Here is a 14,271-nt window from a genome sequence, read left to right as displayed (position 1 = left end):
ATATATATACACACACGTACAGGCAGCACGGTGGTGTAGTGGTTAGCACTGTTGTCTCACAGCAAGAAAGTTCTGGGTTCGAGCCTAGCGGCTGGCGAGGGCCTTTCTGTGTGGAGTTTGCATGTTCTCCCCATGTGGGTGTGCTCCGGTTTCCCCCACAGTCCAAAGACATGCAGGTTAGGTTAATTGGTGGCTCTAAATTGACTGTAGGTGTGAATGTTTGTTTGTCTCTATGTGTCAGCCCTGTGATGATCTGGCAACTTGTCCAGGGGGGGTGTATATATATATATATATATATTTTTTTTTTTTTAATGAAATAAATATACATTTAAGCAAAGGTGGTTTATAATCTGTTCTCAATTACACTATGCATATAAATGTTTGATAAATACTTGATCAGAACATACTGCAGATTGTACACTGACTATCAATAGCCCTGAATATTTATTATACCAATAAGTATGTTTTGTTTTATAGCAATATTACTACTAGTACTAAGGTCTAAAGGTAACCTATTAATTTATCATGAACCTAATACACTTTTGTTTAAGTGTACTTTGAAATGTAATTAACTTTAATTAAACTCAATCACTGAGCTAATATGTTCGAAAGACACAAAATAACAGTTCGAGACATCCATCCATCCATCCATTATCTGTAGCCGCTTTATCCTGTTCTACAGGGTCGCAGGGAAGCTGGAGCCTATCCCAGCTGACTATGGGTGAGAGGCGGGGTACACCCTGGACAAGTCGCCAGGTCATTGCAGGGCTGACACAGAGACAAACAACCATTCACACTCACATTCACACCTACGGTCAATTTAGAGCCACCAGTTAACCTAACCTGCATGTCTTTGGACTGTGGGGGAAACCGGAGCACCTGGAGGAAACCCACACGGATAGAACATGCAAACTCCACACAGAAAGGCCCTCGCCGGCCGCGTACCCAGGACCTTCTTGCTGTGAGGCGAGAGTGCTAACCACAACACCACCATGCTGCCCCCAGTTCGAGACATGTCCAAGTGAAATGGAGAAAAGAGAAAAGTGTGTAAGAATGTAGAGTTTATTGGAAAAGGTGAAATATGTTCAGCTCTGATTACACACTTGTGTATGTTGCACTTAACCCTTTGGTGACTGACCCCTTGAAAATGGTTCCTCCAGGAACCATGACGTTTCAGTTGTCAAGACAACGGAAAAACTAAAATACAAATACAAGAGCATTTTGTTTTGTGCACAAGAGCATTGTGACGTATCTTTCTGTTTTTGTATTTTAGTTTTTCCGTTGTCTTGACAACTGAAACGTCATCGTTCCTGGAGGAACCATTTTCAAGGGGTCAGTCACCAAAGGGTTAAACACATTCCTCATCTCTGACTGTGTATCTCCAGAATTGCCTGGATTAATAATAGAGCACTTTAAGCAACATTTATCATTCGGAGCCTTAAAGAGCCTTCTGTCTGTCACTGCTTGAATTTGCTCATTAAGATTTAGCCTTGTCTCTATTCAGATATTTTTCTCTAACAGTGTGTATACCCAGTAATCTGTAATAAAGAAGCTAATCTACGTTAGCCTGCATACATCTTCACGGTGGCACAGTGGTTTCCCTCATGTGATTTTCTGAAGAAAAAAGTGGTAAATTAAGATTTGGAAAGTCCCATTTTGAAACACTCTAATGCATGTACCGCAGGCTGTCAGGAAGCTGAAAGCATGAAAAACAGCTCAGCAGTCGGCACAAAAAATTGTGTGTCTAAAATACTGTGAAATAAAACAGATCTGATCTTAATCATAGCTTTTCTGTGACTGAATCACAGAAAAGCTATGATTTTTTTTTTTTGTAAAACTAAAATTAGATTTAAAATGACCATACGGGGTCACAGCAGAGTAACAAACCTATCAGCATTTCTATTTGTTTTTCTTTTTTTGTCCTTTTTTTTTTTTTTTACCTGGAACAAATAAAGGGCATTATCACCACAGCATGTCTCTGTGATTGAGGCTGGGTTTTGAAATCAAAGGCAGAGAAGCACAAATGAGATATCGGAGGACATCAGCTATTTGTTTTGGGGACATAATCGAATAACAGGAACAACGGTGCATTGTGTAATTTAATGATTTATGGTGTTAGGAGAAAGCCTGAGTCATTTCAGAGTTCAGGTCAGCAATGCCATGCAGATTCATGTGAATGTGAGCTTAAAAGAATTGTTTTTGCATTGCTAAGCCAATAATAGCACAATTGCTGCAGAGGTCAAATGTGCACTTCCTGGTCCTGTGATAAACTGCAGTTATTTAAAAAAAATTTTTGTGTCTTAAAATACATCCGTATTGTTGGCCTTTAGGATGGTCTGGATTGGGGCGGTGGGAAAATGACCTTCTGTTTCATAGAATCATTGCTTTTTTGACCCTTGGAGTAAGGCTGATCTTCCAGATGTGATTGTTCTGTCTGCAGGGTTTAGTGACCTTCTCTTGAAGCGTCTGTTTCTCGACATCACTCTGGGAGGGGGAAAAAAAGGAACAGGAAGGTTGGAAAGCAAGAGTGAAGTTCACAACAGGAGGTCTAACAACACTGCTGTAAAGGAAACAGAATGCAAAGTATAGGGAGAGAGGGTTGAGGTCTCTTTAGGCCTTCAACTCAGACTGTCCCCATCCTTGTGCCTGGAGCTCTGTGGCCCAGCGATGAGTGCCACTGCGAGCGTTCAGTCCCAAACCACACCCACTGTAAAGCAGTCAACATGGATAGCGGTGCAATTGCCTTCTACATCAGCCTGGAGCTGCTGATTGCTGCGCTGGCCGTGGCTGGAAACGTGCTGGTGTGCTGGGCTGTCAGCCTCAACAGCAATCTCCAGAGCATCACCAATTACTTCGTGGTGTCCCTGGCGGTGGCTGATGTGGCCGTGGGCCTCCTCGCCATTCCCTTCGCCATCATTATCAGCACGGGCTTTTGCAGCCACTTCCACGGCTGCCTGTTCATTGCCTGCTTCGTCCTTGTGCTCACGCAGAATTCCATCTTCAGTTTGCTGGCCATCGCAGTCGACCGCTACATCGCCATCAAGATCCCACTCAGGTGAGATTGTTGTTGCTTCCTCGACTTGGCTCTGAAGTTGCATTTATATTATTTGATAAATTTGTAACACAAGACATTTATCAGAGAATCATAAAGTAACATTATTTTCTTGTTGCTGACATTCAGCTTGATGTGTTTCTTCACTGCTCCACTATCTATGTAAACATCCATCATTTATTTAATGGCAAGTGTAACTTGGTTAAAAGTACAGTGGGGCAAAAAAGTATTTAGTCAGACACCAATTGTGCAAGTTCTCCCACTTAAAAAGATGAGAGAGGCCTGTAATTTTCATCATAGGTACACTTCAACTATGAGAGACAGAATGGGGGGAAAGAATCCAGGAAATCACATTGTAGGATTTTTAATGAATTAATTGGTGAATTCCTCGGTAAAATAAGTATTTGGTCACCTACAAACAAGCAAGATTTCTGGCTCTCACAGACCTGTAACTTCTTCTTTAAGAGGCTCCTCTGTCCTCCACTCGTTACCTGTATTAATGGCACCTGTTTGAACTCGTTATCAGTATAAAAGCCACCTGTCCACAACCTCAAACAGTCACACTCCAAACTCCACTATGGCCAAGACCAAAGAGCTGTCAAAGGACACCAGAAACAAAATTGTAGACCTGCACCAGGCTGGGAAGACTGAATCTGCAATAGGTAAGCAGCTTGGTGTGAAGAAATCAACTGTGGGAGCAATTATTAGAAAATGGAAGACATACAAGACCACTGATAATCTCCCTCGATCTGGGGCTCCACGCAAGATCTCACCCAGTGGGGTCAAAATGATCACAAGAACGGTGAGCAAAAATCCCAGAACCACATGGGGGGACCTAGTGAATGACCTGCAGAGAGCTGGGACCAAAGTAACAAAGGCTACCATCAGTAACATACTACGCCGCCAGGGACTCAAATCCTGCAGTGCCAGACGTGTCCAGGCCCGTCTGAAGTTTGCTAGAGAGCATTTGGATGATCCAGAAGAGGATTGGGAGAATGTCATATGGTCAGATGAAACCAAAATAGAACTTTTTGGTAAAAACTCAACTTGTCGTGTTTGGAGGAGAAAGAATGCTGAGTTGCATCCAAAGAACACCATACCTACTGTGAAGCATGGGGGTGGAAACATCATGCTTTGGGGCTGTTTTTCTGCAAAGGGACCAGGACGACTGATCCGTGTAAAGGAAAGAATGAATGGGGTCATGTATCGTGAGATTTTGAGTGAAAACCTCCTTCCATCAGCAAGGGCATTGAAGATGAAACGTGGCTGGGTCTTTCAGCATGACAATGATCCCAAACACACCGCCCGGGCAACGAAGGAGTGGCTTCGTAAGAAACATTTCAAGGTCCTGGAGTGGCCTAGCCAGTCTCCAGATCTCAACCCCATAGAAAATCTTTGGAGGGAGTTGAAAGTCTGTGTTGCCCAGCGACAGCCCCAAAACATCACTGCTCTAGAGGAGATCTGCATGGAGGAATGGGCCAAAATACCAGCAACAGTGTGTGAAAACATTGTGAAGACTTACAGAAAACGTTTGACCTGTGTCATTGCCAACAAAGGGTATATAACAAAGTATTGAGATGAACTTTTGTTATTGACCAAATACTTATTTTCCACCATAATTTGCAAATAAATTCTTTAAAAATCAGACAGTGTGATTTTCTGGATTTTTTTCTCATTTTGTCTCTCATAGTTGAGGTATACCTATGATGAAAATTACAGGCCTCTCTCGTCTTTTTAAGTGGGAGAACTTGCACAATTGGTGACTGACTAAATACTTTTTTGCCCCACTGTATAAAATGTTGAAAATTAATGACTTCAATATCTGGCAAAGTTTTTGTTATTTTAGCTGTCTATCACAGTGTTGAAATTAAATAATGGCCTAAAAATTGAGACAGCTTTAATCTGAGGTTATGTATATCCAGATTGGGTGAATGGCACAGAATTGGCTGTTCAACTGTTGAGAAATGTGTGTTTGTTATTCACCCATTATTTCAAGTAATATGCAAGTAAGCAGATAAAAGGTCCAGAGTTTCTTTCAAGTGTGACATTTGCATGTGGAATCAGTTGCTGTTAAGTCTCTATATAAAGTCAAAGAGCTGTCAGTGCCAGTAAAACAAGCCATCATTAGGATGAAAATTAAAACAAAATCATTACATTAAACAGACACTTTTATCCAGAGCGATATACAACATACCCAGAGCAGCCATAAGGGGTTAGGTGCCTTGCTCAAGGGCACTTCAGCCATTTCCTGCTGGTCCAGAGAATTGAACCAGTGACCTTTTGGTCTCAAAGCTGCGTCTCTAACCATTACACCATGATTTCCCCCATGGTCAGAGTAGCAGAGAAAACATTAGATGTGGCCAGATCGACCACTTTAAAAGAACAAATACATAGGTGAGCTCAGGAACACCAAGTTTTTCTTTCAGAGAAACTTCCTCACAATAGTTGGCCAGTTCCAGAACATCCCCCAGGAGGTAGGTATATCTGTGTCAAAGTCAACAATCAAGAGAAAAATTTACCAGAATAAATGCAGAGGCTTTACAACAAGCTCAAAACCATTGTTAAGCATCAAAATAGGAAGATCTGATCAGAGTTTGCCAAATATATCTAAAAGAACCAGTGTAATTCTGGAACAACATCCTATGGACAAATGAGACAAAAAACCCCAACTTGTACCAGAATGATGGGAAGAAGAGTATGGAGAAGATAAGGAACTGTTCATGATCCAAACCATATATTTTCCTTATATTATGGTGTGGGCTTTTTTGGCTGCCAGTAGGTGTGTGATCATACAGTACACCCTGGTCACGATTCAATTTGATTCACGATACTGCATTCGCGATTCAATTCAATTAGATTCTCAGAAAATCTGAACAAAATTTGAATGAAGAGCATACAGTGCTCAGCGTAAATGAGTACACCCCCTTTGAAAAGTAACATTTTAAACAGTATCTCAATGAACACAAACAATTTCCAAAATGTTGACAAGACAAAGTTTAATACAACATCTGTTTAACTTATAACAGGAAAAAGTAAGGTTAATAACATAACTTAGATTACCCATTTTTTCAGTTTTACTCAAATTAGGGTGGTGCAAAAATGAGTACACCCCACAACAAAAACTACTACATCTAGTACTTTGTATGGCCTCCATGATTTTTAATGACAGCACCAAGTCTTCTAGGGATGGAATGAACAAGTTGGTGACATTTTGCAACCTCAATCTTTTTCCATTCTTCAACAATGACCTCTTTTAGTGACTGGATGCTGGATGGAGAGTGATGCTCAAGTTGTCTCTTCAGAATTCCCCAAAGAAAATAATTTCTTTCCACCACAAAGGTGAAGGCTACAAGAAGATCAGCAAAGCTTTACTTATCAGTCAGAATAATGTAGCAAAAGTGCTACAAAGATTTAAGAAAGATGGAACTGCAACCATCTCACAGAGACGTCCAGGTCATCCACAGAAGTTAACACCTCGACAGGAGCGTCTTCTGATGAGAAGGGTTGAAGAAAATCGGCATGCAAGTTCACTGCAGTTATCTAAAGAAGTAGAAAGCAAAACTGGGGTGACTATTTCCCGTGAGACAATACGGCGTACACTGCAGAGGACTGGCATGCATGGATGCTGTCCACGAAAGAAGCCTCTCCTAAAGCCCAGGCACAAAAAAGCCCGCCTAGAGTTTGCCAGGGCCCATGCTGACAAAGATGAAGACTACTGGGACTCTATACTCTGGAGTGATGAGACCAAGATGAATGTTTTTGGAACTGATGGCTTCAAAACTGTATGGCGTCGCAAAGGTGAGGAATACAAAGAAAAATGCATGGTGCCTACAGTGAAACATGGTGGTGGCAGTGTCCTTATGTGGGGCTGCATGAGTGCTGCTGGTGTCGGGGAGCTGCATTTCATTGATGGCATCATGAATTCACAGATGTATTGCTCTATACTGAAAGAGAAGATGCTACCATCACTCCGTGCCCTTGGTCGTCGTGCACTTTTCCAACATGACTAAACACACATCTAAGGCCACTGTTGGATTTCTGAAGAAGAACAGGGTGAAAGTGATTCAGTGGCCAAGTATGTCTCCTGATCTGAACCCAATCGAACACCTATGGGGAATTCTGAAGAGACAAGTTGAGCATCGCTCTCCATCCAGCATCCAGTCACTAAAAGAGGTCATTGTTGGAGAATGGAAAAAGATTGATGTTGCAAAATGTCATCAACTTGTTCATTCCATGCCTAGAAGACTTGGTGCTGTCATTAAAAATCATGGCGGCCATACAAAGCACTAGATGTAGTAGTTTTTGTTGTGGGGTGTACTCATTTTTGCACCACCCTAATTTGAGTAAAACTGAAAAATGGGTAATCTAAGTTATATTATTAACCTTACTTTCACGTTATAAGTTAAATGAGTTATATTAAACTTTGTCTTGTCAACATTTTGGAAATTGTTTGTGTTCATTGAGATATTGTTTAAAATGTTACTTTTCAAAGGGGGTGGACTCATTTACGCTGAGCACTGTATATGACTGAAAAGACTGCTTTTTGATTTCGGTATAATAAACAATGCAAAAACAATGTACTTTTTGCTCTGTATAAAACTAAATAAATTTAAAAATTGCTATATAGAGAGGTTTGATATTTTAAACAAAATGTACTACATGTTCACCATATCTTAAAAATAAATAAGTAAATGTAGAAATTCTTCCAAATTTTTTGATTGAATAAGCAAAGTGTTTGACCTAGAGACTTTGAAAATGTTTGACTAAAACATACTGTGTTATGCAAAAGTATTCATCCCCCTTGGTGTTGGTCCTGTTTTGTTGCATTACAAACTGGGATTAAAATGGATTTTTGGGGGGTTAGCACCATTTGATTTACACAACATGCCTACCACTTTAAAGGTGAATTGTGTGGGGGTTTTTTTAAATTGTGACACAAACAATAATTAAGATGAAAAAACAGAAATATGGAGTATGCATACAGTAGGTGTTCATCCCCCCCCAAAGTCAATACTATGTAGAGCCACATTTTGCTGCAATTATAGCTGCAAGTCTCTTGGGGTATGTCTCTATTAGCTTAGCACATCTAGCCACTGGGATTTTTGCCCATTCCTCAAGGCAAAACTGCTCCAACTCCTTCAAGTTAGATGGGTTGCGTTGGTGTACAGCAATCTTCAAGTTATGCCACAGATTCTCAATTGGATTGAGGTCTGGGCTTTGATTAGGCCATTCCAAGACATTTAAATATTTCCCTTTAAACCACTCCAGTGTAGTTTTAGCAGTATGTTTAGGGTCGTTGTCCTGCTGGAACATGAACCTTTGTCCCAGTCTCAAACCTCTGGCCAACTCAAACAGGTTTTCCTCCAGAATTGCCCTGTATTTAGTGCCATCCATCTTTCCTTCAGTCCTGACCAGCTTTCCTGTCCCTGCAGATGAAAAATATCCCCACAGCATGATACTGCCACCACCATGTTTCACTGTAGGAATGATGTTCTCAGGGTGTTGGGTTTGTGCCACACATGGCATTTCCCATGATGGCCAAAAAGTTCAATTTTAGTCTCATTTGACCATAGAATCTTCTTCCATGTGTTTGGGGAATCTGCCACATGCTGCTGGGCAAACTCCAAACGTGTTTTCTTATTTTTATTTTCTTTAAGCAATGGCTTTGTTTTCTGGCCACTTTTCCATAAAGCCCCACTCTGTGGAGTGTACGGCTTAAAGTGGTCCTATGGACAGATACTCCCATCTCCGCTGTGGACCTTTGCAGCTCCTTCAGTGTTATCTTTGGTGCCTTTGTTGCATCTCTGATTAATGCCCTCTTTGCCTGGTCTGTGAGTTTTGGTGGGTGGCCTTCTCTTGTCAGGTTTGTAGTGGTGCCATATTCTTTCCATTTTGCGATAATGGATTTAATGGTGCTCCCTGGGATATTCAAAGTTTGGGATATTTTTTATAACCCAACCCTGATCTATACTTCTCCACAACTTTGTCTCTGACCTGTTTGGAGGCCCCTTGATTTTCATGTTGCTTGCTTAGTAGTGTTGCAGAGTCAGGGTCCTTCCAGAACAGGTTGATTTATACAGACATCATGTGACAGACCATGTGACACTCTGATTGCACACAGGTGGATCTTAATCAACTAATTATGTGACTTGTGAAGTGAATTGGTTGGACCAGCTCTTATTTAGGGGTTTCATACGAAAGGGGGTGAATACCTATGCACACTCCAGATTTCTGATCGTTTCATCTTATTGTTTGTGTCACAGTAAAAAAAAAACAATGTGCACCTTTAAAGTGGTAGGCATGTTGTGTAAATCAAATGGTGCTAACCCTTCAAAAATCCATTTTAATTCCAGCTTGTAATGCGACAAAACAGGACAAACACCAAGGGGGATGAATACTTTTGCAAGACACTGTAACGAGCTCTGTAGCAGAAATAGAGCTCCAAAGTCATCTAAAATGCTCAATTTCTGTTTTGAATTGGATTGGATTGGATCGTCTTTATTGTCCCTGAAGGGCAATTTGGTTTGCAAATAATACTAACCACAACCAGTATACAATGTAAAATAATAAAAGTCGGCTTACAGCTTGTTGAAAAATCCAACAGCTGAGGGGACAAATGATCTCAGATATCTGATTGATTTGGCCCTCCTATGGAAAGTGTACCCCCTTCCTGATTGCATGGGTCCAAACTCTGCAAGACGAGGGTGTTGAGGGTCCACCAGGATGGCCTTTGCCCTCTGAGTGGCTGTAACTTGTTAAACATGGCCAAGATCATTCAAGTTGGGGCCAGTGGTCTTTAACAATCTTTAGTTTTGTTAACCATGATGGTTGCCAAAACAACACATCATTGCAAAAGTTGCCTCTTTCTCAGGCACCGTAGATCAGGGGTGTGGGATGGTGTTGTTTGAAAGCTACTGAAGAGTTCCTTTTAACCGCTATAACATGGTTTTGTAAGGATATAATGTATAATGCCTGTTGATCATTAAAATCCGGAGCTACTGGGCTATCGGTCACTTCACAAGTACAGATGATTCTCGTCTCTCCATGAAAGAACACTCTCAGTTGACCAATGTGCTCTTTTAAAATTTAAGTCTGTTGAGCAGAATGGGATGTTCTGGTCTTCAAACAGTGCAATTGTATTCCATGCATAATTAATAGAATGCTGATATCACATATTTCCATGATGCACATCGTCACATTTTTGCATTGCAGTGCATCAGGTCACAATGCAGGCTTGTAGTACTTGAGTCCAGGATTTGGACTCGAGTCTGACTCGTGCCCTAATTTTAAGGACTCGTGACTCAACTTGGACTTGAGCACTAATGACTCAGACTTGGACTCGGACTCGTGCATTAACTGCATTCGGACTCAAATTGGAGATGAGGACTCGGAGTTTTTCTTTATTTTTTGTAACATGCCATAATAATTTGGCATAAGATCCATCCATCCATCCATCCATCCATCCATTATCTGTAGCCGCTTATCCTGTTCTACAGGGTCGCAGGCAAGCTGGAGCCTATCCCAACTTACTATGGGCGAGAGGCGGGGTACACCCTGGACAAGTCACCAGGTCATCGCAGGGCTGACACAGAGACAAACAACCATTCACACTCACATTCACACCTACGGTCAGTTTAGAGCCACCAATTAGCCTAACCTGCATGTCTTTGGACTGTGGGGGAAACCAGAGCACCCAGAGGAAACCCACACAGACATGGGAAGAACATGCAAACTCCACACAGAAAGGCCCTCGCCGGCTGCTGGGCTCGAACCCAGGACCTTCTTGCTGTGAGGCGACAGTGCTAACTAGTACACCACTGTGCCGCCCTTGGCACAAGATATTTATATCTAAATTCATTTCTGTACTAATTTCGCGCAAGAGTGTCACACCTGCGCGCCTTGGCACGTGCATCAGATAGACTCTCAGGTGCGCTCCGGACAGCCTGGGCACCAAGCGGACTCTTGCGCGCACACCATAAACAACTCGTACCTGCACAGGATTCAGGCGCAATCAGCGCGCTGATATAAAAACTATGAAAACGCACTTACTTTGCGAAGTATTGACATGTGCTGCTGACACATTGCCGAGCCTTATTTCCTTGTTTGGTTTCCTGATCCCTGATTTCCTGTTTCTCGTCTTTGATTCTGCCTCATCTACAATAGCCTGTTAGTGCCTCGCTCGACCTGTTTCATGATTTTGTCTGCCGTTCTGGATTGTTTGCCTGTCTTCACTTGTATTAATAAACACACATTCTGCACTTACATCCATCTCCCAACCATCTCTGACAGAATACTTCGCACTCCTTGACAAAAAGAATGCACATTCACCTGTTCATACGTCATGTTCAGGAACAAACTAACGTTAATGGCGCTAAAACAGCCACCGTCAAATGGTGTGGTTGGAGTGTTGTTCTTGGACTCGACTCGGCTCAATAGTGGACTCAACTCGAAAGTTTCTTGAATGACTTGGACTTGAGTCGGACTTGAACACTGGGGACTCGAGACTGGACTCGGACTCAAGGTTTAGTGACTCGACTATAACACAGTCGCAATGTAAGGGTATCGTTACACCCTTAGCTGCCAATAGAACTGGTTCCTTTGTATTTATTGATGATGTGACTCCTGACAAAAGCAGCGGGATGAATTCTGAAGGGCGTTATTATCTACTCACATTCAGCCAAATGCTTCAAAACCCATTGGGCAGCACTTCACAATGCAGCTGGACAGTGTCCCAAAGTATACTTTGAAAACAACCCAAGACATTTTTATATGCTCCGAAGGAGGGGGGGTGTACTGTTTTTTTACCTCTGTCCATCCATCCGTATCTCTGTATTTCCGTCTGTCCAAAACACCCTTTTTCTCAGCAACCACAAATCATAGCCACTTGATACTTGGTTCCAAATTTCAGCTTGGGGTTCTATACCATGTGTACCGTTTTCAGATCTGTCACACATCGACTTCCTGTTTACCGACTCAATGTATTTACGAAACGTATAGGGTGGATTTACAAAATTTTCGTAACACTTTTCTCAGCAACTACAAATCACAACTGCTTGATATTATTTGGTACTGAGCTTCAGCTTGGGGTTCTATACCGTGTATACCGTTTTCAGGTCGACTTCCTGTTTACCGACTGAATTTATTTACGAAACATATAGGGTGAATTTTGACGCTATTTCAGGAAGCAAAATGCTATTTCAAAATGACAGTTTACCAGGATGCTATTTGAAATCCCTGGAGAGAACATGGCTCTTTACTTACTTGTTTCAGGGTTAATTATTTGCTGAAGTCAGCATTCATAATATGTGTCCTATTCCTTTGATTGCTTGTATTCTGATATAAGCGAGAGCGGGGGGATACGTAAGTGAGCAGTAGCTCACAGTTGATTTTGTTAAGGAAAAGAAGTGAAATGGCCAAATCAATCACCTGACCTGAATCCCACTGTGCATGCATTTCACTGGCTAATGGTAAAACTGAAGGCACCCCAAGAACAAGCAGGAACTGAAGAAAGCTGCAGTAAAAGCTTGGTAGAACATCACCACGGAAGAAACCCAGTGTCTGGTGATATTCATGGATTTCAGACTTCAGGCAGTCATTGACTGCAAAGGATTCGCAACCAAGTAGTAAAACTGACAATTTAATTGATGATTATGTTCTATTTATCTATCTTTTTGGCATATCACTGCAGTGACTTAGCCACTCTGACAGCTTCAGCTATCAAAGTTTCTCAGGAAGAATTACAGAAGTGGTTTCCCGTTGCCTTCTACTGGATAGAGGTTTTCTCCTCTCAACCATTCACACCTATGGACAATTTAGAGTAGCCAGTTAACCTAACCGCTTGTCTTTGGATGGTGAAGGAAACCAGAGCACCTGGAGGAAACCCACACAGATATGGGGAGAACATGCAAACTCCACACAGAAAGGCCCCTGTCGGTCATGAAGTTCGAACCCGGAATGATTGTTAGTTTGTCCAATTGCTTTTGCTCCCTTAAAAGGAGGGACCACATATAAAAGTGCTGTGATTCCCACAGTCTCCACCTGATTTGGATGGAATTACCCTCAAATTAAAGCTGAAAGTCTGCACTTTCAATTTTTAATTTCAATTCTAATGTCCTGTGCTAGACAACTAAAATAAGAATTCCTTTGTCAGTGTCCAAATATTTGTGGTCCTGACTGTATGTGAACAACACTTAGAAGATATGCTTAGTTCTTTTCATTTAATTTCATTTTATCTAAAATTATTTTATATATATGTGACAGTTCGTATAGGTGGGTGGAGCACAGAAGGACGGCAGGCCAGAACTGAGTTCACAAAAACTCTTTTATTTAGCTTTTCAGCTTCAATAATCACTCTCACACACTCAGACACACGCACACACATCAGTCGTTTGGTTGGGGAGAGAGCTCCCTCTGCTCTCGCTCTCTCTCCTTAAATAGGGCGCGGTCACTGGGGAAGACACACAAACACATTAATTAATGTCAGGTGCAGTGATTCTGCCACTTACAGTACCTTCCCTGACTCCGCCCTCCGGTCACAGACCGATGCTTGACCACGCCCCCGCTGCCACATACCCCCACCGCCCGACTCAGGCCGGTGCAGCTGACTCCCCCCCCGATGGGAGAGGAAGTCCGCCACGACCATCTGCGCCCCCGGCCTGTGGATCACCTTGAAGTTAAAGGGTTGGAGTGCCAGATACCAACGGGTGATCCGCGCATTGGCATCCTTCATGCGGTGGAGCCACTGGAGGGGCGCGTGGTCCGAACAGAGGGTGAAAGGGCGTCCCAGCAGGTAGTAACGGAGGGCGAGGATCAGGTCTGCGAAGGGGGAGGACTCCATGGGGCTGTTCTCTTCTGTGCTCGTTCCCGGGTTTCAGCACCACTGTGACAGTTCGTGTAGGTGGGTGGAGCACAGAAGGACGGCAGGCCAGAACTGAGTTCACAAAAACTCTTTTATTTAGCTTTTCAGCTTCAATAATCACTCTCACACACTCAGACGCACGCACACACATCAGTCGTCTGGTTGGGGAGAGAGCTCCCTCTGCTCTTGCTCTCTCTCCTTAAATAGGGCGCGGTCACTGGGGAAGACACACAAACACATTAATTAACGTCAGGTGCAGTGATTCTGCCACTTACCTTCCCTGGCTCCGCCCTCCGGTCACAGACCGATGCTTGACCACGCCCCCACTGCCACAATATAATTTTAAAATATGTGAATACTG

General features: G+C 42.5%; 1 protein-coding gene across 1 annotated transcript in view; it reads left to right on the top strand.

The window, feature by feature from the left end:
• adora2ab (adenosine A2a receptor b) overlaps nucleotides 1–14,271 on the top strand; it is a 36,537-nt gene that overhangs the window by 4,922 nt on the left and 17,344 nt on the right. The window contains exon 2 of the mRNA XM_060935078.1: nucleotides 2,441–3,055. Within this exon, the coding sequence (XP_060791061.1) occupies nucleotides 2,724–3,055 (332 nt within the window). The 5' untranslated portion in view covers nucleotides 2,441–2,723. The remainder of the gene's footprint in view (nucleotides 1–2,440; nucleotides 3,056–14,271) is intronic.

Source organism: Neoarius graeffei, chromosome 12, assembly GCF_027579695.1.
Source record: "Neoarius graeffei isolate fNeoGra1 chromosome 12, fNeoGra1.pri, whole genome shotgun sequence".
NCBI lineage: Eukaryota > Metazoa > Chordata > Actinopteri > Siluriformes > Ariidae > Neoarius > Neoarius graeffei.
Note: the sequence above shows the minus strand (reverse complement) of the source record. Positions and strands in the feature narration are given on the sequence as shown.